This window comes from Dicentrarchus labrax, unplaced genomic scaffold (assembly GCF_905237075.1).
Source record: "Dicentrarchus labrax unplaced genomic scaffold, dlabrax2021, whole genome shotgun sequence".
Lineage (NCBI taxonomy): Eukaryota > Metazoa > Chordata > Actinopteri > Moronidae > Dicentrarchus > Dicentrarchus labrax.
In genome coordinates, this window is record NW_026136724.1 from 3,372,355 (window position 1) to 3,395,532 (window position 23,178).

The window sequence follows — 23,178 nt, forward strand, 5'->3', positions numbered from 1 at the left end:
TCTCCACCAATCTCATTCCTTATCACGATAAGAAAAATGAACTCCATCTGGTCTTAATGATGGAGCCTGTTTATATTGAGGCACGGTCTGGGATTCATCAAGCTGTGTGTGCTTGAGTGTGTGTATAGGCAAGTTTCCATCCACTTTTCTCTTAATAACATTTGCATAACAGTAGTTGATGGAAGCTGGACACTTTCCTAAAATGCACATTTGAATTAAAGCATTAGGATTGGATAGCCAGCATTGAATTTTGTTCCAGGTGAGCAGGATACGCGGGAAGCTAATGCATCTAGTAACAAATGCTTTATTGGTTTTATAGCAAAACACAATTACCCCAGTTTCAGATAGCAGGCTTTTTTCTTTTTTATTTGAGAGTTGCTTTCCAACACTGGCAGCAGCAGAGTAACATTATATTAGCTGATGTTAATTTTGTCAGTGACATGCCCAACACAGCCAAAATGAATGAATTAAAGATCTAATGTGTAGAATTTAGTGGCTTCTAGTGGAGGTGGTGTTTTCAACCGTAAGGGAGAAACTATGGTGGCTGTGAGACGCTAGATATTCTGTAGATATAAACGGCTCATTCTAAGGTAACGAAACCGCAACCATTCTAATATTCAGATGATTATACCATTATGAAAACATACCTATGAATATTATATTCCAATTCTGCCAATAGATCCCCCTAATTGTTACACACTGGAGCTTTAAGAGAAAACTGCAGTGTACTATACCTTAGGTTTTATTTCAATAGCTCTAGCCATCAATTTGAAAACAACAATTGTTCATTAGAGAAAGAAACAGCACCAACATCTCTCCAGTAATGAGAGTATTTTGTAGCTCAATAAAACAAACTCAGTGGTGTTGGCTTAATCAAAAACGATCTCTCTGAGTTTCTCAGTTGAACTTTCATGAAAAGCTGAAGCGATTAATCAATTAAGCAATTAGTCCATCAACAGAAAATTACAGCAAAAAATGTGGTAAACGATTTATCGTTTCATTCATTTTTCCCCCAAAAAATTTACATTTTCTCTTGTTTTGGAGTCTTAGATGTAAAGAGAACCTGCATTTGCTGATTTCCTTTCTTAAACATGAAAGTCAGCTTAATATCTTCAGGGTTGGTCTGACAAAACAGGCATCTGAATGTGTCACCTTGGGTTCTGATAAATTACCACCTTTATACACAAGTCCAGGGTTTTGAAAGGACAGATTTCAAGTTCAATTGCATATGTGAAGGATGTTCATTTTTGTGCAGTTTTCAGGAACTCTATTCATTTTGGCCTAGCTTATTTTATTTATCATTTCCTTGTGGCATTATGAGCAGGAACAGCTAGATGTGGTAGTTTACTTCAACATGTTTTTTATTTATCACTTTCATATGCAGGGGTCACTTGAGCCATGTTTCTACAGTAGTAGTAACCAAACACTGGCTGGAGAGCGACTGTAGTTTCTCCTTCACGCCTGGTAGTAGACTGGACCTGAAGGTCAGGAAGGAATACAGCAAATTTTCACATTTTAGAGGCTGGAACAATCATAGACTACTCAATTAATCTACAAATTGTTGCTTAACTGACTGCACTAGGACCATCTGGAAAGACATTATTGGAAATAACTCAACCACTTCAAACTTCAACCAATCAGTTAGAAATAACGTAGTCAACCTCTTACTGAAGACAGTCGGGAGAAGAGAGAAAAACGTGTTTTCCATGGAGAAAAGCCTTTGTTTTAATGAAGAAATACTCCCCCGTTCTGATAGAACTGATGCTAGCAGCATCTATGCTAACCTGCTAACCTCTTTAGCAGCTATTTTTGTTTTTGAGATAACTGTCATTTCTCACACAGCTAGTGTTAAATCAAGACAGTAGCTCATGCCATAGCTGCCACTAGTTCCACATAGGATTGATCCAAACCACTGTGGTTGGACACAAGCACATTGTTTGAAGCCTGGCAAGATGGATTGTCACATGAGTTCGTGATCTCATGATATTAGTATGTCTGCTTTGTAAAGGTGGAGACCTTATTCTCTGGGCTGCATATCAAACGTTCACAGATGTTCACATGGCGTCTTTTATACTTTAACACAAGTTTGTTTTTTTCTGTTTCAAACCTGAATCCCTCTAGAAAGTAAAGAGACCTTTACACGGATCTTCGCAAAAACTGACCTCAACTGAATCTTTGTTTGACACATTTATAACCTCGACCAAAACGTAGAAAACTATGCCTCGAGAAAAGATTGTACAAGATTTGATAAGTGGACTCCAAACTGGATTCAGATTCAATAAAATACTTCTGAGTGGAAAGCAAACAACAAATGACTTGTGTGAGGGCACAGAGCAATAGCCAGCTCTGCCTCCTCTCTCCCAGCCACATCCGGTCCAAGTGTTTCTGCCTGTTCTGGCAGTTTGACTGGCATGCTGGGAGATGAGCAGGGAAATCAAACTCTCGCCTACACCGGCCTGGAGACTTTGAGACCTTATTTCTGACTCCTTCACGCTTCCTGCTCTCACTTTCTTTTCTGTCTTGTCATCTCGCTTCCCTCGCTCCCAGCTTGCTTTCTCTCGCTCTCCTCATCCCTTTGCTCTTTCCCCTCCTCCTCTTCGTGTCTCTGCGTCTGTCTGTACAGGGAGTCAGGGGAGCGCCCTAGCAGGAGGCCTGTCCTGCTACAACCCCTGCTGCTCCCCATTCATCTCCCTTCCTCCCTCCCCGCCTGCCTCTCGTTCCTTTCATCGCCCTCCTCCACCATATCTCATGCATTTCTCTTCCTTCGCTCAACTCTTTCTCCACGCTGCACATACTCCGTTGCTCCATTCATCTCCCACCCTCCCCCTTGTCTTCATCCCCATTCCAGTTTCTCTACAGCGCTGCTGTCGTGAACATCTGAGCTCTTCTTGTCACCTCACCTGTTGAGGCGGGGGAGAGGAATAATAATCTGCTGTGCTTCCTAGCAGGCTTTTTTTGCATACACTTTACAACTTGCACAACTTGACTCTCCACCTCTCCGAGTCAGATATGAGAAAATGTTTCCCTTTGGGAATCGCATGAAAGGTAGAGCACAGGCATACAGGGACACAAAGGAGTCAGAGGACTGAAAGCAGGAGTGAATAAAATAATAATGTGATACTGTACTGATCCCAGAGGACAGGGAAGATGTACTGGGACAAAGATTCAGCCCTGGACATCATTCCCATCATTGCCCTCAATCCATCCTCAGAACGAGTACACTTGCGCCTTGATTCCACGTGGCACGGCTCTACGATGTTGCGTCCATGATGCTGTTTTACTCATGCAGCTTCATGCGCCATTAGGAGGGTTTCAGAAATAGAGCATTTTGCCAGATTTTGTTAACTTGCTCAGATGTGGTTATATTTCTTTGATTTATGTGCATCTACCATGGGTAAGCAGGCTATACAGTTACAGTGCTTCCTTTTTGTCTTTTTTTACAATTGGGAGTCTGCACAGGGTGTTTTATTTTGAAAGTTAACAGGATTCTCTATGACATTTCTGTGTCTGACTTCCTGCCAGCTCAAACTGCTCTATACCATCAAATATAGATCAGCTGAGTATTCTCCACAGAGCAGAGCGGAGAGCTGCTTCTGGGAAGGTTTCGAAACGCACTGTAGCACTTCTGGTGCTAACCATTGTGTAGAACGGCCGCAATCAGCTCCAGCAGTCGCATCGCAGCTGTGCCTGCTGGAAGCAACATGTAAACCTCTCAGCTAGGGCTTCCCCAGGAAGTTGCTGAAAAAATGTGCTGGTAAGTGCTGCGTACCAAATCCTGGCGCACCTTATCTTGTGATCAATTTAGTTCCTAGATGATAGTCTAACCAGTCCGGTACTTGATGTGGCCTTGGTTGTGGGAATTAACACCACTGCTCCTTTTCCCTGAAGTTGAATATATTTCATAGAAGTGTAATATAATTGTAAAGTGTAATCGAATTGTAAAGTGTAATCGAATTGTAAAGTGTAATCGAATTGTAAAGTGTAATAGAATTGTAAGTGGAAGGGGCCACTGTATCGGGGGGTACTTTTCCCAACTCTAAACTCCCATTTCAATGTTTCTTTTAATTAAATCCTCAATATTATTTGGCTTAGAATGTTTACTGGATAATGTAACAATCCCAGATGATTATGTTTGGCCGTTTAATTATTTCTGAAAATATTTTTTTTAATAAAATGTAATACCACAAAACCCAAGAGCCTCAGCGGCTGCTGCTGCTGCTGCTGTGGAGCAGGAGCCTGTCACCGGTGTAAATCAGAGATGTATATAATTCAAAACCCTCTACTCCAATAAGGAACAAAACATCAGCACAACTGTTGCTGTAGACATCTAAAACTGAAAAACTGACCATTGTTATATCAGTTTTCTCAACAGCAGTGCTCAATATGGAGAATATTTTTGTCTAGTGTTAAATGCCAGTTTAATCACTGATGGATTAATCCAAATCACTTTAGTAAACAAGCAGCTGCCTCTTGTTTACATGTTATTTACATATGACCCTGATTTGTGTGTGCTGAACAATACTTGGCCTGTTGTTCAAGCTTAGGGATGGATAGGATGGATAACATTGCATCATCATACCCAATGTGTATGGCTTTGGGCTACAGGACATTGTAACAGGCCTTTTTCATACATTTTAAAGATGAATCGATTCATTTAGAATTGAAAGTAACTGTTAGTTGTAGCTCTAGTGGACACGTTTTCCAAGCAGATATGAGATTGATCTCAGAAAGTCAAAGAGGGCACTGAAAAATACACAATTTGTCATAAGTTAGGGAGGTACTTTTTCCTTTTTGAATTATAATGACTCCTCACAGACAGTAAAAGAACTGTTGAATAGGTATGAGGTGGTTGCGTTTTCCCCATAGGAAATTGCAGCACATAATACTCAACAGGGACAAAACCAGCAGCCCCTGAGGGACATGTCGTCTGTGTTTAGGCTCTGAATAAATTCTGCCCCTGACTCTGCTTCCCCAGTTCTTGCACTAGGCTGAATATTAAATTGAAAAAAAAATAATAAAGGCAATTTCATTCAGAAAAAAATCCGTAAGGGAATATCCACAGGCGATCAATTTACTCATCATCATTGCACAATGCTTTCAACCAATCAGCCAGCCTCGTAGGCTACAGGATAAATACTGAATGTAATTATATTCTAGGAAAGGGTTTTCTAGCGGTTTCCACTGACTCTAGCTGGACTGAACTGATGAGATGTTCCACTTCACCACACTTCATGGCTTTCCATTCATACATGTAAAGGTGAGGTGCAACATTGTGTGTTACTGTGTGTGTATATTTGCAGCCCATTCTCACTCCCAACTCTCAAGTCCCAATATGGCTGGTTGGTCAGTGGCCCTCCGCTTTAAAGTAGGCACCCCTCCTTTCTGGAGCCACCCGTGTAACATAATGGTTTGTGGTATGTGCCCAAATACAACTTATCTAACGTACTTCAGTTACATGGTAAATGGTAAACGGACTACACTTATATTACAATATAATATAGACCACTCAAAGCGCTTTACACTACATGCCACATTCACTCAGTGATAAGCATTCACACACTGATGGCAAAGGCCATCACAGTCAGAATAATACTCATTTACTAAAATCCATATGCCAATGGCACAGCATCAGCAGCAATTTGGTGCTCTAGCTCCTGAGCCACAGACGCCATACATTAGGTATGTAACGTAACTTATTTTTTCCTAAAACTAACCAAGTAGTTTTTGTTTACAGACCTAACCAGAGTGCAACGGTTTCACAAACCGCACAAGCTTTATTTTGAAAGTCCAACCAGACGTTGAATATTTATTGTTGCTAACTTGACCACGAAGCCCTCCAGACCGTACATGGCCTATTTAACTTTAACAAGCCAAGCTGCAGTCTTTCAGGAAGTACCAAGAGATGATTATCATAATCTCCGATGGCAAATAAACATCCATAAATGCACACTCCCTGTTATTCCACAACTTGACTGACAATCATCAGGTTTAAGTCACCAGGTGACTGTACATCTGTACATTGCAAACAGGAAGTGCTAATAACTAAATCGGCAAATAAAACAAATAAAGGCTAAACAATATGGGGCTCAAGTTGTTCACAGCTAATTCAGTGATAGAAAATGTTGTGTTTTCTATGCTCAAATTGTCTGGGACATGACTGCCAACTTGCAAATTCAGTTCAACTGCCTCATGTTGGTAGTTGCTTTCTCACCCCTAAAAAAACATACCGATACACTGATTTGTCTTCTGATACAGAGTTAAATAACATATTATAGGTTAAGCTTAGAATAAAACCTAGTTCAGTCCAAACATAAAATAATCTGCCAACCAGCACCAATTTCACTACAAAAATTTACATTTTTAAATAGATTACTGTTTTTTTATGGTTGCGCCAGACTATTTCTTGGTGTAGCAGAGACTCCAGAAAGGTAATTATGTAAACCATTTCTCATTTTTATACAGGTTTTATTCTTGGTAGTTCTCTGTATTGTGCTCCAGATGTCAAAGCCAACCCTTGAGAGTTCAACTCCTTGTCACATTCTCTGAGCCAGTTTGACAGTCGGTAGGTCGTGTACTTACGGCCTCGGTGTGGACAGGGTGCACAGCAAAGAGGAGTGCCGTGACGAAGGCCAGGCGCGAGTCTTCCAATGCGTAGCGCTCACATGTGTGCATGAGCAGGCAGGTTACGGCGCAGTGCAAACACACGTTGACGATGTGGAAATAGAGAGGCGTCATGCCGCCCAGCAGGATGTTCAACCTGACGGATAGACAGAGAGAGAAATATTCAGCACGGTGGGGATGACACAGGAGCTGACTGTGTGAAAGTGATTTGTTCGCGTGTAAAAGATATTAGAAATGAATAGAACTTATACAAAACAGACAGAAACAGGCTGATGGATAGATAAGCACAGTCAGTGTCATTCATTTTCCCATGAACCCTAACCAGATAAAGACAAAAACGGGTCAACCTTATCTAAAACAATCACTCAGCTATACACCGCTGTGGATTTACTGAGGGAATCTCTAAAGTAAATTACCTTTTACATTTCCTGGATTAAAGTGATTGTCTTATAATCCTGAACAGAATCTCAATCCATTTTCCGCAGTGCCATGAATTTCAAATGAAAAGAGCATGATTGCTTTAAGAGAGAATGTCGGCTCTCCGACACCAAATCACACCCTGCTTAAGATCTTCCAGCAGCTAATCCCTCAGTGAGGAATAGCAGTGAGATATGCAATTTTCACCTAGTATATCATAATTGGTATTACGCTGTGACAATTCCCTCTCCACCCAACAGAATATCAACAACCTGATAAAAAGAAAACAAAGAAAGAGTAGAGCGATGCAGTGGTTCAGGTTCCAGCTGTCATTCCATGATATTTACATCTTCTTGGCTGGGACCAGTAGCAGAGACTCCAGGAAGGTCTCAGCCAAGAAATAGCCACCCATATAACCGCTGTAAAATGACTGAATTGTTGTTTTCGCACTTTGGTTTTACTGTGCATTTGTACAGATTTTGAAACCTTTGGACAGCACCAAGCTAGCCGTTTCCCGTTTCCAGTTTTTATGCTAAGCTAAACTAACCAGTTGTGGGCTGTAGCTTCATATGTAATGGACATATACGAGAGTGGTGTCAATCTTCTCACTTAACGCGCCACCAGAAAGCAAATAAGCATTATTTTCCATTGTTCCTCTGCTGGGTGCAGGATTAGAGCAGGCAAGATGGCTGGCAGTGGCAGGAAAGGCAACGTCAATGCTCTTATAGTGGTCATTCCTTTTTATTTCCATTTTCTGAAAATAAAGTGTGGCTCCAACCTTCACCTAGGGCTGAATCATTTCATCAAATGATTGAATAGTTATAAAACATAATTGTGAATACAATTTAAATTATTATTTTCTATAAATTATAAGTTATCCAGTCATGGTCCAATTTTAAGAATATTTAAAATAATTGACTCAAAGCTTGAAGTTTCCCTTCGTACACACCTTGAATTAAGGCACTCAATGAGGTACGCAAAGTCATCTGTATGTTATTGCATATGCTAGCGGAGTTCATAGCAATATGATAGCCTGCTTTTCAGTGAATTTTCAGCAAGCTAACTGTCGGTAAGTGTAACAGCTTTTTTGCCTTAGAAGCAATGTATTATGCAAGATTTTTTTTTTTGGAAATGAGAGATGTGTTGCATTACACTGATTTTATTTGCGTATTTTCTTTGATCTAGTTCTCATGGCATGCTTGACTGCATGGATGTGCAACTAAATGCCCATGATCAAAATAATGCCCTGTGTTTGTGATTTTTCAAACACATTTCTTTCTTTCTCTGACTCTGACACAAGACGCTGGACTCTTGTGTTGCATTTGGCTTTACCACTGAGGTTCTGTCTGGTCAGGTCTTCAAGACATAGGTTTGGATTTGAGTTTAAAGTCTGTGCAGAACTCTACCATTTAAACACTTATGCCCGGGATACCTCCTGGTGAGACAGTCACTACTAAGAAGATCAGACTCAACTACAGTCTAGGGGAGATCCCAAAGATTCCAAAGATACCAAATATGTCAGTCTGAGTTGTGGGGAAATATGTAGAAAAACGAAAAAAGACAGCTAGAACCTGCATTTTAAGCAGCCATAAAAAGTATAGGTCTTTATATGTAGTCTACCCCCAAGGCATAGCTTTGCAGAACAGGAAAAAAAAACCAAACAGGGAGAGCTCAACGGAACATGGCTTCACATCTGAACTCCTTATCTCTGATTGTAATTGGTTCTAATGGGGTCCTCAGTGAGCTCTCATCTAGTCCATTAAGTTATGAAGGAGACTCTGGCCTCCGCTATCCCTCTTTTATCCATAATTCAATAAGGACGACCGATAAAATCTGCTTGAGTTTGCAGCGAGAGCCTTAACCCTCACCATTATCTCACCCTGACCTTAGCTGATGCTGATCTGCCCTCATAGCTGATGCGGAGATGAGTGTGGAACAAGTAAAGGGCCGTGAGATGAAATTCCCCGAAGGCCCAGCCTGGGTCCCGACCCATCCGTAAACTGAAGGCTTCAGAGGAATTTAAATTTCTCATTTGAGGCATTTTAGCTGATGTGCTTATCCACAGAGACTCACAATGAAGGAGCAGGTTGGGGTTCAGTGTCCCGCTCAAGGACATTTTGACAGGAAGCATGGTTGCTGATGGACACACAGGCTGGCTGCTGGAGAAATCTAATCTGTGACCTTTGTGTGATGGGCCGTCTGTATAACCGCTGCTCTCAAACATGAATAACAATGAGCCTGGGCCGACATGATGATAATACATCTTATCATCTGTATTATTCTGGAATTGTGTAGCATTAAAAAAACAAAAAAAATGTAATAACAGCTTTTGCGATTTGGAAATTGTGTTATATTACTGTGTATCTATTCCTATTATGTCAGGTTAAATTCTATTAATCGTTCAGCTCTAATACATAAATTGGAACAGACAGCACAAGTCTTTTATTTTTTGCCTTGAAACAAGTTATTTTTACATTTGTTGTAACTAGTAGTTTTAAAGGGGACCCATTATGCTCATTTCTACCTCCATATTTTGATATCTTTGCATGATTCAAAAAAATCCCCATTTATCTTATATTGGCCCTTTATGCAGACCCCCAGGTCATCCTCTGTCTGAAACAAGCCATTTTAGCTTTCGCTTTAAGCCCTAGGTTCACAGTTTTTAAAGTCTGCCTTAATGCAATAGTCAGGTGCTAATGTGAACATTAAAACAGGTTGTGCTTGCTGTAATTGGTCCTCCCATTCATACAGGTCATGAAGAGCTCCTTTCATAATGCCCTTCCAATTTTAGTGATGGGGGACAAAATCCACAGTCATCGTTCTGGGCACGTATTCTAAAGTTCATCTGAAGCTAATATGAGGCTTCAGCAGTCTGCGTTAGATAGATCAAGTGGATATCTTCCAAAGTTACAGAGGCTTAATGTTCACTTCAAATCAACTCTAAAACACATTTTGGCCCAAAACAAGGACTGTGTTGTTCCAAATTAGGCAACCAGAATTGAAAATTCACATTCACACACATAATGTAGAGTCACCAGTTAACCTAAACTGCATGTCTTTGGACTGAGCAAGGGACAATATACAGTATAATCGCTTATTGTGATAAAAAACTAACTGAATTTCCAATATTGTGATAATCGTGAATATCTTTACATGGCTTGAATTAAAAAAGTGCCCTAGCTCGCCAGCATACACAGTCTTATATTCCCAAGGGGAACCTGCAGCTTTCCAGACATTTCACCATTGTCACCATGGCTGGAGGCTCGGGTGGTCCATTTTATCCCCCATAAAACATTTAAAATGGATGTGTGGAAATAGTATAGACTCAAAAATAAAAAACAGGGAGAAGAGGTGACTATCTGGGATGTAATAAGTATGTGTTTCTTAATGAAGTATGTTTTAGTGCCATTTTATTTTAAGTATGAAGTATATTTTTTATGATAATTACGATAATATCATGTATTGCAAATATTTTGGTAAAGATAATCGTGTTATTAAATTTTCATATCATCCAGTGCAGGAGCACCCAGAGAAAACCCACAGGAATGAGGGGGACATTCAAACAGACACCAGCCGGCCAGTAGGTTTGAACCCAAAACCTTCTTGGCGCTTACCACAGCACCACCTGATGCCCTAAATTGCCCCCATAGGTGTGACTGGATGCAACTGAAAAACTAAGCATTACATTATGAGCTTTCTTCACCGAGATCATGGGGCTGGTAGGTTCCCACCCTTTGCTTATAACATGACAGCAGGACTGATAGTGTAAGTCAGCAGATCCGACAACACACCCACTGACATTTAGGGATCAATGTCCTACAAGCAGTCACAGCTGTGGCTGTGTTCACCAGTCCACAAAATGTTCATTGTCTTAAGTCATCCATTTCATCCAAAATTGTCTAAATGTTGGCTCCATGACAGCTTGGCTGAGCCAGCGACAGCATGTAGGAAAACAGGACACAATGATGGGAAGAAAGACAAAGATGACTTGATTGGTATTTGGGGAAACAATTGAATCCAGTCAAAGTCCCACAGCATACAACAGAAACATATTTGAGAAGCCTATAGTAGACTTGATAGCTTTTGTCACAGTGTTTTCAACAGTTCTGTCAGTTCACATTGAGTTCTGGTGCGAGTTTTAGCCTTGAGCAAACTCAGAAAAGTCAGAGTGGAAGAATCATAGTTTGACAGTCAAGGAAATGTCAAGAGTATCTAAGGTACACAACACAATGTCACACTGTTACAGCTTCTTGTAAAGCTGAATGATGAATGGACATTATGCCTAATACTCTTAATGTATAGTTCAGAAATAACATATTATTACAATGGATGCAAATGTACAAATGAGATCAGATCCCGGTTGGTGTCATATGATACCATGCTATCATATTGTGAATGTGCTACCATGAGTAGTTCTGCACATTTAACCACTTAGTAACATGCCATCCGTCTGCTTGACAGACAAAACCAAGGAAGCAGCTGGAATGTATGGATTCCTCTATTAGAACAACAGCCAAGAGGGATTTCTAGACTAATCAACAGCATTGGTGACCATTGGTGACTTGGGAGGATATAAATGTGCAACAACTGAATGCAAAGCCATTAAGGTACTGACCCCACAGGTTCCATGTAAATGCCAAGCAATACTTTAAGTCTAAATAGCTGACAGTTAACAATGGTCAACCTCTCTGTATTAAATTATTGAGGGAAGTGAATGACATGTTAATAATTTAGCAATTCTTCTTTTGAGAAAGGTCATGTGATCAAAGTGTATCAAAAGGACTGATCCTATTGGGAGCATGAATGTCATGAGTAAGGTTCTCAGGCCCAATATCGTTATTTTCTCTAAAGGTGTCACTACTTGGGAGTAGGGGTGGGCTATATGGGCAAAAAATAATATCTCGTTATTTTTCAGACACGGTGCTGTAGCTAGAAAATACGGGCCAGTTAGGAAGTGGTGCCAACGCTCAGGTACCATGTTTTAACCAGTGTTCGCTGTGTAATATGAGGGGTTAACAGTAAGGGTGGGCGATATGGGCAAAACATACAATCTCGATATTTTGGGGGATTTTGGCGATAACGATAATCAGTCGATATCCTTTCAAATGTGATTGGAATTGTCTGAGTTAGGGCTTGTGTCCACCAAACGCGTTTTTAGCGCTGAGAGCGCTCCAAAACTCATTTTCCGAGCGCCCAGCAGTGTTAAAAGTTGAACAGATTTCAACCTGAAGCGCTCTGAGCGCTGCGCTAAAAAAGTATTTTCGAAACCAAACCATTTCCATGCCAGAGAGGTAGACCCACGTCTCGGCACTAAATCAACTGAAGTACCGGTAGCTTCAGGGACTGGAGGTGCTTGCATTTTCTCTCTACCATCACAACGCGCTGCTAAACTGTTGCAAGGAGGATGCTAGCGAGAGGTCATGTGATCACGTCATGTGATCATGTAGGCCCACTAGTCATGTGACTGAATCCTGCCATGCTATAGAGAGCGTTGCTCGTGTATTAAGTGGATGTGAGGAGTTTCCTCGTGCGTTTCAATATTTTTGGCGAAGTAATTTAAATACTCAATAATGGAAATTTGCACATTGTCAAAACAACAATGACGATATTATCGCAAACGATATATTTCGCTTACCTCTACTTGGGAGCATAACTGAAAATTTCATGGCATTCAATTCATTAAATATTTACACTCTCTGGACGAGCATGGGACAGTTTGCAGCTGAGTGTGAAGCACCCAATTTTGAGGCCAGAAAATAAGTGGTTTGTTTACTCTGGCTTGGGAGTGAGTTACTGTCCTATATGAAGGAGTTTAGTTGTCTGGGGGTTTTGTTTAAGGAATGAGGGTAAAATGGAATGTAAAATTGACAGGTGGATTGGTGCGGCATCAGCAGTGATGCCCAAAAGAACGACATTGCAGATACAAGCAGTGGAAATGAATGTCCATTGCAGGGCAGCTGTAATCCGCAATAGAGCTTGAAGTATATTCACTGCTGCTCTGCAGTGAAAGGAGCCAGTTTAGGTTCTAAAGTTTGGCATCTGATAAGGACGCTCCTGGGTGCCAGCTTTCAGAGGCTTTCCAGGGAAGTCCGGCTGGGAGAAGAGTCAATAATAATAATAATAAATTTTATTTGTAAAGCACTTTTCATAAAAGAATCTCAAAGTGCTACAGAAACCAAGAAACAAAATAACAAAAAATACTAAGGGCAATAACACATTAAAATCAGCAACCAATAATAATACAAGGGATAAAATACATTAAGAAAAAAAAAAAAAATCTAAGGACAACTTAAGAACGCCTGCCTGAACAAGAAAGTTTTAAGCCCTTTTTTAAAAGTGTCCACAGACTGGGGTTTTCGCAGATGTTCAGGGAGGGAGTTCCAGATGTGAGGGGCAGCGGAGCTGAAGGAGGAGGTTTGTGACTCAGTCCCAGATCCAATCTGGTCTGGGATCTCCTTGGTATGATGGATGTATTAAGGGAGAACAGCATACAGTGTTGGAGACGGGGCTCCATTCATTCTAATGGAAGCTGCTTAGTGGTGCATGGAGGCAAAAAAGTTTTCCCAGATAAAATTACCCAAATCTTCAGCATATGCATCTGCACTGTGGAGCATACAGAGCAAGCACACTAGAGGTTCTACCAGCCAAACATGGTTGAGCCAGTAACTTGCAGTTTAGCCCTTTGCTAACTTGAATGGGAATAAAATGATTTACCCATGTAGCTTTTTTAGACTTTCCAAATGTTGGCAGACCGAAAGGATCAATTCCTGAAGTGAAACAAGTAATTTTGCAGGGGCTGTGAAAAAATGTCAGATGCCATTGCTGCAATCTACAGTTTGGCCACTATGTCAAATTGGCTTTAAAGCACAGGTCTCATCCTGGGGCTTGCTTGGTATGTGAGCAGCAATTTCTGGCACAACCTCACCCACTTCCAAGGCGCATGAAGATGGGAAAAAGTCTAGGGGTCAAAACTACAACAACACTTTTTTTAAATGTTAAACTTTTGTGTTTCGACTTGTGGCCTTCATTAGGGACCCCTGCTTTACCTCAAAGAGATGTAGGACAGGCTGGGGAGAAGCACATCTTGGCTACCTTGTTTAGCTTGCTGCTACATGCAAAGTAGAACTGGAAACAGGATGGCGTGCAGGTGGAAATTAAAAGAGCAGTGCTAAAAGGAAAGATCAGGGTGTTGCCAGACTTATTGCGACTCCTTCTCTGAGGACCCAGAAGAATATCCACAGTCCAATTTCAAGGTAACCTCAATTTCTCTGGTGTGTGTTAAACCAACAACACTGCGTTTAGGCCCCTCTACTATCAGAGCAAAAGTAAAACGATCCGACATGAGTGACATTTTGAAACCAAGCATGCACAACCCGGTGTGATCACATCCAGTGAGACAGACGCAGTGTCCTCCATGACTGTCGGCCTGGAGAGGTGAAGGAGAGATAATAGTGCTCTCTGTCACTCTGCTGGTTATTGACCATGCAGCAGCAGCAGCAGCAGCAGCAGCAGCATGATGACTTCCTGTCCTTTACTCTGATATATTCTCCTACGCTGGAGACTGGGCCATGACCCAAAGGAAGGTTGCGAGAATACTAAAAATAGGTTGTTAATTATTCTGAAGAGCATTGCATCAGCAGTTAACAGCCATGGTAATTTGCCTTACCGAATCCCTGCGATGTAAAATAGGCTGAATAAAACACTGCAGGCAAGAGGGGCAGACAACTTAAAACAGGGTGAAAATGCTTTGGATAAGCTTTGAATATAGGATAAAGAAAAGCCTCTTTTTGAAATAAAGGATAGCAGATAATTAAATGGCTGGCAAAATGACAGCATGTCCTGGAATTTCATTTAGGTAATAACTTTTCTTATTCTGAAAGAGATAAATAGCAATTGGGAAATGAAGCTCTCACAACGCCTGAGTCAGCTTCTCTCGGACTCGAGCAGCGTCATCCATCACTTTCTTACCCTTCTTCCTTGTCATTTCTTATTTTTCATTCTTCATCTCCTACTCTTGTCTTTTTCCATTATCTGTTCTGACCATATCTTTCTCCTCCTCCTCTCCTCATTTACCAGAAGAGCATCCATCACCACTTCTTCCTTCCCTGTCTTGTGTCATCTTTCCTCATGTTTCTATTTTAATCACATGGCCTCTTAGTATGTCCCTCTCTCGCCATTCCTTTCTTTCCTTCTCCCTGTCTCCCTTGTTTTCTCACCACAGCTACAGCTGAGTTTGTGGTGCACATCAGGGCTGAGCTATAAAAAGAGCCTTGAGGCTGCATTGTTTGTGTGTATTTACTCGTTCTGTGTGTGTCCTTCACCTTGATCACGTCCCAAAAGCCCTGCAGTGTTCACCGGCACAGAAAAGACAACGCTGGACTGACTGCACATTCCCCATAGGTTCAGCACGGGGTTTTGTGTGTGTGTGTGTGTGTGTGTGTGTGTGTGTGTGTGTGTGTGTCTGTGCTTGTGGGTGGGGGTGTTCTTGTCCATGTGTAAAGCAGACAAATACACATAGAAGTGACCCCCAGGCCACAGGTGTTGGAGGAGTGCACCCATCTGTTCCTCTGCATGCATAAAAAGTCCTTCCGCATTCAGGTAACAGCTCATGGCTCATTTCAGGCAGAGCTGTCTGAGTAAGAGAACAAAGTGAATCAATGTTTGATATCAGCCTGCTAACTTGAATGAATTTTAGAGCAGAAAAGCTGAAGCATCCAGACTGGCCACAGTCTGGATCTGGCTGGGTTTCAACCGTGCATCCTGTTACAGCGCTCTGGTGTTTTGCCCATTATCTTGTTCGACTGATTGCATGGCACCAATCCATCAACATTCATACTGTAAGGCATGCCTCCCCAGGGGGGCAGGAGACAGTTGAAGGAGAGGGCACAAGGGGAGAGACACAAGGCAAAGATACTACAGTCTATGAAAGAACAGGTGTATGCTAGTGGTCTGAAAATGTAGGGTTAATTATTGTACTTTGGCCCACTGATTTGGGCTGCTTCTCACCACAGTCCAGCTGAACCAGCTCTCTCACAGACACATCTTGAATAAGTTTGTGCCACCCCACGCAAATTTGCATCTTTCCATTCCGCCTCTAAAATTTGCATTCTGTCTGAACACAAGGGCACTGCATCAGAATCTAGGGGAGTTCCTTCTTAAAGGAATACCCAAAACCTGTTTTTTCATTATAAAATCTTAAGTATCAAATTTTCACCATCTGAAGGCTTTCTCTGACAAAAATGTTATCTGTAGTATAGCCCCAACAAAAAAGCAATCAGGGTCAATCTATCAACCCTTGTGCAGGGATATAACCAGAGATATATGGTATCGGTGTATGTTGGCCAATATCTAATAAGAATCTCCATCACAGCTTGTCCAGCAGAGAGTTAGTGTACTCTATTTTTACACTGCACAATGTCACAAAATATATTTGAATTCTAGCCATATCGAAGAGACCTTTATCAAAAATGTTTGTTTATGTTTTAAAAAACTAATATTAGCCAATATATTGGCATTGGTATTTTTAAACTCTTCAACTCCAGTATCGGCCAGGCTATTATCTATATATTCAATATGTTCCAAACACATGGTTATATACATAGTTACAGTATTCTCTTCCTCCTGACTCAAAGGCTCTGCAGCATACTTCACGTTTTACTAGCAAAGTGACAAGGCTGATAAACAAAAATGTCTTCAGACACATCAGCAGGCGGCCTTGTCAGTGTGGCTGCTGTGGAACAATGTCAGCGCTCCTCTTTGAGTTTTGGATGAAAGTTAGTTTCCAGGCCTGTACTGTGACTCTCATGCATCCTGTTGTAAACATAAACCTAAATGTCCTCAGTCACCATCATCTTTTTGCATCTTGTGCAGCCCAATGTGTGCATGTATAGCTATGCCAAATATATGCCCAGACACATCTATGGACACATCCATACAAAGACACCCAATGTCAAACACAGAAGCGAGTCCATGTGCACCATCTCCCCTGCTGTCTGCATCTGTTTTGAAATACATCAGAGCCCTGAGTGATTAAGTTGTGCACTGAGCCTCTCTCAGCTGTAGGTCTACTGATCTGACTCCAATCTGTGATACTGAGCCAAAAATCTTCTTCATTTCTGTTGGGCAAATAATCATACATCATGCTGAAACAGCTGCAGCACAGAGAACGCCTGTGAGGGGATTGTAGCTGAAATGTGGGATTCAAAAAGGCTTGTAGACACACTCGCAACACCTCCCACATGAACACGGCCATGTTGTTTATCTCCCATTATTGCCTTATCAATAATTAGCACATACGTATTTGATCAGGAACTATTTTCCATTTACCCAATGGTATCTCCTAATACCTTAATTATGCAAAGTCTTGATAGCATTTGGACTTGAACGGATGCTGGTAAATTTCTACAGGAGAGAAAGAGCACAGAAAACAGGCCTGACATTCACTGTGAACTGAATTAGCCTTTAATCATTAGGTCTCCGCAGAGCAGAGGGTGCGTGTCTTTTCTTAGCTGCACCTTTCTCTTTCTGCACACAGCAGCTGCAGCAGCTGAGGGTTAAGGACTGAGCTAAAGGCTGTAATCTCACAGATGTGTAGAGTGTGTAGCTACACACTCATTCTGTGTGAATCAGCGTCCATCACGTAGCAAGCTAATGAAGAAGGTGTGCAGAGGCTGACGGCCAAACAGCCCTGGAAGCTACAGCCCAAAGCATTGAGCATCACCTCCCCGAATGAGCAATAATGCAGCACCTGTCACTCCTGAAAGATCACCTTCCCCTCCACAGTCTCTGGCCATTACTGTGGCTCTGCTGTCTCCAGCACACGCTCATCATTAAGCTCTGTTACTGTGTGTTTCTGAGAGCAGATGCTCCTGTAAAGCCATGAGCCCCGCCGTGCGCTCTCAGGAGAAGCATTAAGGCGCAAATATTTTCTTCAACAACTGTATTACCAGAGGGAGGACTGGCAAGCAGCTGCTTGGGATGTTGTAACGCTGTTGGGTAATTAGACTGAGCATCATTAAACAACGAAACCATGCTGCAGCCTGACCACACACACACCACACACGCTCACAGTCAAGGACCTTCGCTTTTAGTTATCTTAAGTGCAGAGCGTGCTGATGGAGCTCCGCCTGGGGACACATTATGTCTGTCAACAGACCGGCCAATCACATTCCGTAACACCGCTCTAGGTTTCCCCTATATGTAGCCCCCTGGAAAAACAGCCAGAACCAAAGTGGGAAGGGCTGCTAGCTCAGGATGTAGTTTTCTTGATATTAAAGGACTAGTTCAACATTTTTTTAAATATGCCTTAAAGCAGCCTTCTGATGCCTTTCCAGGGTCAAATCAGTGCACACTCCACCTAAAAATGGTCTATTTTCATTCCAGCTCAAAAATCCACCATCTCCAACACTAGAATGAACTTGATGTCATGTTTCTGCCTAACTGACATACGTGAGTCCAATATTCACTCTCTTTTACCTATGTTCTTCTATAAAAAAAACAGCTGTCTGTTAGAAATTGGGTTCATGGGAGTTTGGCAGGCTGGAAAAAAGTAAAAAAAACCTGATAAAAGAGGCTAATAAGTTTTGCAAGGCTAAGAGGAGCTGCAGATTTGCACAATGCAACACTTTTCACCTAACACAGTGTAGTGGGAAAATGCATCTTCTGATCATCTGATTCATTGTTAATTCACTGTTCCACATGGGTGGGGAGGCCGAAGGAACTAAAACAAATGTGTGCGTGTGTGTGTGTGTGTGTACGTGCGTGCATGCGTCGTGCGTTTGTACTCGTGTTTCATATCAATAAAAAAAACTGTGTAGCATGATACTAAAGGACCAGGATATGTTTCTGCTGAAAAACAATAAACAGGAATTTTAGCCCAGCCCCACTTACAGCAGCCTCATCTCCTCACACCTTAGTCACAATGCCTCTTAATGCAGGGACCTTGATCATACAAATATGATTTCTACCAAACACAAACAAAAAGGGTCAAATGTTGTATTAACAGTCTAAAAGCCTTCATATTGCCTGAATTTGAGCCTGACATCCCTATCAGCATTTGTCAGCCAATAAGTGAGTTGCACACAGATATGGAGGTAGTTTAAACAGCGAAATTCTCCAGACAGCACTGGCACTTTTCCCATTCAGGTCATCATTTGGTCACAATTCTTATAAATAAATTGAGGGATTCTTAGTAAAATAGTTTGTCGTGTAAAAATAAAATGATTTACCAATATCTGCCTCAAAAATCCAGCATTAGAGGGGATACAGCCTGGATAAAATAGTGTAAAATTGGCTATATTTGGATTTTAATCAGACCAAAGAATGAGTAAAGAAAGATTATAAATTTGTCCACATTTGTTGCCAGCTTTCAGTACTTGACAGTTTTCAATAACTCAGTGCTGTGCACACAGGCTGAGGCCCAGGGTCTCTGAACTACAAAGGGCTTCTGAATGTCAATATTAATTATAAATGTATGGGGGTTAATGTCATAAACCCTGTGTACTGATTGGTCAGTTTGCTATCACAGTGTTTCAACATTACGAGCTGCTTTGGCAACATCTTGACTGCAAAACCCCAGAGAATTTCAGAGACATGAGAGTGCTGCTCAGAAGCAAAAAGGTACTTAAAAAATACTAAAGTTAGCAGGATTTTTTTAAAGACTCCAAATGACAAAGCAGCAGGCGCAAGTCCTGTGACTGAGCTACCCGACAACCCTGCAGCAGCTACTACAGTTAGCATGGAGCCTCGGAGGCACATTCACCTCTACCTCTGCTGCAAAAGAAATATTCCAGGCACTTGGAGGGAAGTGTGGTCGAAGAAGCCGTTCAGTTTGGGTATTTATGTGCAAACCAACCACCTGCTCGCACAAAGACTGGAAACTGGCAAACAGCTATGGGGCACCCTGGGAGCTCACCTGGTAGAGCTGGCACCCCATGTACCAAGGCTGAGTCCCTGCTGCAGCAGCCATGGGTTCAAGTCTGACCTGTGGCTCTTTTTTGCGTGTCACTCTTCAGCTGTCACTATCCATTAAAGGCAATAAAAGCCCAAAAAATAGATTTTAAAAGAGGAGCAAACAGCCAGCTTGGCAATGTCCAACGAACACACAAAATCTGCCTACCAACACTGATAGAGGTCACAGTTTCAGTTGTTGAATCCATACAAAAGCCGAAGTATAAAAACAACACATGTAGACCAAAAACATCAGTTCAGAACCTGAAAAGTAGGTTCCCAGCTGGAACCAAAAGGTAGCTGGTTTTCCTTGGGAACCAAAGTGGGCGTGTCATATTCTACAGGTTGTTGTGCATTGTGCAGCGCCCTCTGTTGAGGAAGCATGCTTGATTCCAATGGTTCCACTCACACTGGTGGAAACACTGGGCTGGTTTTTGTAGATGGTACATAGTACAGAGTTAAATCGGTGGAAAAGGAGTACTTGTGGTTTTACATGGCACACTATTTATTCTGTACAGAATTTAGCCAAGCCCAGGGGTCTATGACAGGATTAAATCCCCCTTGGCTATGCACCATAGTATACACAGCCATACTCATTGTTAACTACTGTATGGTCTTTGCAGGAGTCTCCCCCCCAATTTTATTTTTCTCAACAAAGTTACAGTTCAGTAGGAAGGAGACTGAACAGCCTTTATTATATCCTGGAATTTAAAGCCATCTCAGACCTATGTATAGAGCATTACACTCTAATACTGCATCATCAACAGAATCATACAATTGGAAGAAAAAGGAGTTAACAATCTTGGAGCAACCGTTTTTTGTTTCTGTTTCAGTCCTCTTTCACATGAGCGAGGCTCAGTCTGGATTCCCTCCTCTTCAGGAACACTGTGTGGGCTGTGCTCTTTCCCTCATGCAATCACTGCAACATAATATCATTTTATAACACAATCCCACCCTGTTCTGGACGCTCGCCTGGCTCCTTCCGACACAAAATCCAGCGCCAAACCGGGAGCGCAGCAAGCAGACCCGCCCTCCTGGAGAGCACACACAGCGCACCGCAAAACATCCCGTGTTTTCCCATCGTCCACCACAACTTTTACATGACCCCGCACTGACTGCACGCCTCCACCTCAGACACCGTGGAAGTGAGCGTCCTGCAGAGCTGCGCAACAAGTTCCACATAAACCCGTTCTCTGCGTGGATCTCTGGCTGAATGAAAGCGGTGCTGAGGGCAGAGGACTGGGATGTGCTGGGACAAGCTGAGTGCGCAGCTGGCCAGCAGAGCTCCAACTCAGTGTATAAATATTTATAATGGGAACTCTGGAGAAAGCTCCAGGGTATCGCTCTCGTACTCACTCCCCGCGCGTCTGTAGCGACTTTGGAGCGACCACATCACACTTTCTGGTATCTTCTGTCTCATATGAAGGCTGTGGAACACTCCTTAACGCGTTGTTTTATCAACTATTTAGCTGCTATTGTTGTAAAGTTAACTGTGAGGCTACAACAGCTTCTTTCCATAAGGGGACCGCTGTATGACGTCAGCCTTAATTGTGCGTTCATACAGCTCTCACGCGACAGTTAGCAACAGGACGGTCCGCTCGCGCTCCTATCAGTGACTCTGCGGTGGAACTAGCAGAAAGTACTCGGAGGAGGACGACGGCGGAGTTGGGACAGCGGGGAGAACTTACTTGAAGGTGAGGATGCACAGCGGTCTGTAGGACTTGTGGCTCGTGTTGTCCGCCATCCTCTTGCCCCAGAAGTCGTTGTTGAAGATGTTCCTGAGGCTGGAGCCCGGTCGGACGTCCGGGTTGTTGATGATAGCCCACACGTCGTCGTGCACCAACTCCCCGCGGAGAGAGTTGCCGTAGCACAGGGCGCACAGGGCGGCCAGCACGGCGTAGCGACCCGCAGCCAACACCGCCTCCAGCCGGACGGTCAGCCGCGGCTTCTGGCGGGCTTTCTTCTCCCGTCCCGGCGCTGTCATGTCGGCCCTGGCTTCTCCCGCGGCTCCGCTGGGCTGAGGATGAAGCTGGGGGTACCGGAGGATACGTCCATTCCGCCTGGCAGGTAGCGGCTGTGTGCGCTGTGGACTGCGGGGACTGTGTGCATGTGTCGTGCTGCCTTCAGGTGCAGTGAGGAAACGTCGGACGCACGGCTTATGGGAGAGCAGCGCTGTTTTATGTTTTTGTTTTCAGTATCTGTGCAAATAGAAAATTGGATATTTATTCGTCATATTATATTGTATTTATGCACTTATTTTAACATTCATCTGTTAATTGAACGATTGATAGATGAACTTATATGCAATGTATAATTATTTAACACAGTTTTTTATTATAAAATCCAAACTTGCAAACAATATGCATGAAAGTCCATTCTTGACCTTGAAAAAAGTAATTTGAGAAGAAATTAAATATTACCTTAATGTCCATTTGGCTTGTCAACTTTCAGCTGCATCTTATGGTCTTCCTCAGCATCTGGAAGAGTCAGTGTCTTTCTATGGAAAAAATAAATGAAAAAATAAGTTCAGGAAAACAGCTAAGGCATGTTTTTTTGTGATAAAACCATTGCTAAAAAGGATCAATTAGCATAACACAGCGACTAACAAAGTGCACCATAACATGAATATGATAGGCTATAGGATGAATAAGTTTGTTATCTCACATAGTCTTGTTTATCTTTCTGTGGGGGGGGGCAGCCAATGGATAGGAAGTTTTTTGTAATAGTATTGACATACTGACATAAAAACAACTTTAAAATAAATTACTTCTCACACAGTAAAAATATACTAATAATAATATAATAAAATAAAAACCTGCAAAAAGATTTATCTAAAGAAGGAAATTAAGCCTGCATAGCTCCAATTACCATGTCTGTGTGCAGCCATTAATATAAAAAGCCTAATGAAACTCATACTTATGATTGGCAGAAATTTAACAGAATTAAATATGACAGGGAAAAGTCTAATTATTCTATAATAAGCCTCCAGGGTTTCAGTGGATGAAAGCTTGTGGCAGGCTGTAATGCTATAATTAGTAATATTAAGTATGAATATTGGACAAAGGGCATGGTTGAGCCACAAGTCTTGGATGTACGAGCTTTTGTGGAGTACCAGAACGGGACATCAGCTCCGAGAACCCGCCTGCGGACGCATGCGCAGGAGCATGCTGCCTCTCATCAGCTGCAGAAAAT

General features: G+C 42.1%; 1 protein-coding gene across 1 annotated transcript in view; it reads right to left on the minus strand.

Moving 5' to 3' along the window:
- Positions 1-22,192, minus strand: part of tmtc1 (transmembrane O-mannosyltransferase targeting cadherins 1) — a 141,572-nt gene extending 119,380 nt beyond the window's left edge. Inside the window, exons 1-2 of the mRNA XM_051391690.1 lie at positions 21,675-22,192; positions 6,580-6,757 (exon numbers count right to left, since the gene is read on the minus strand). Of these exons, the coding sequence (XP_051247650.1) occupies positions 6,580-6,757; positions 21,675-21,970 (474 nt within the window). The 5' untranslated portion in view covers positions 21,971-22,192. The remainder of the gene's footprint in view (positions 1-6,579; positions 6,758-21,674) is intronic.
- Positions 22,193-23,178: the final 986 nt, after the last annotated feature.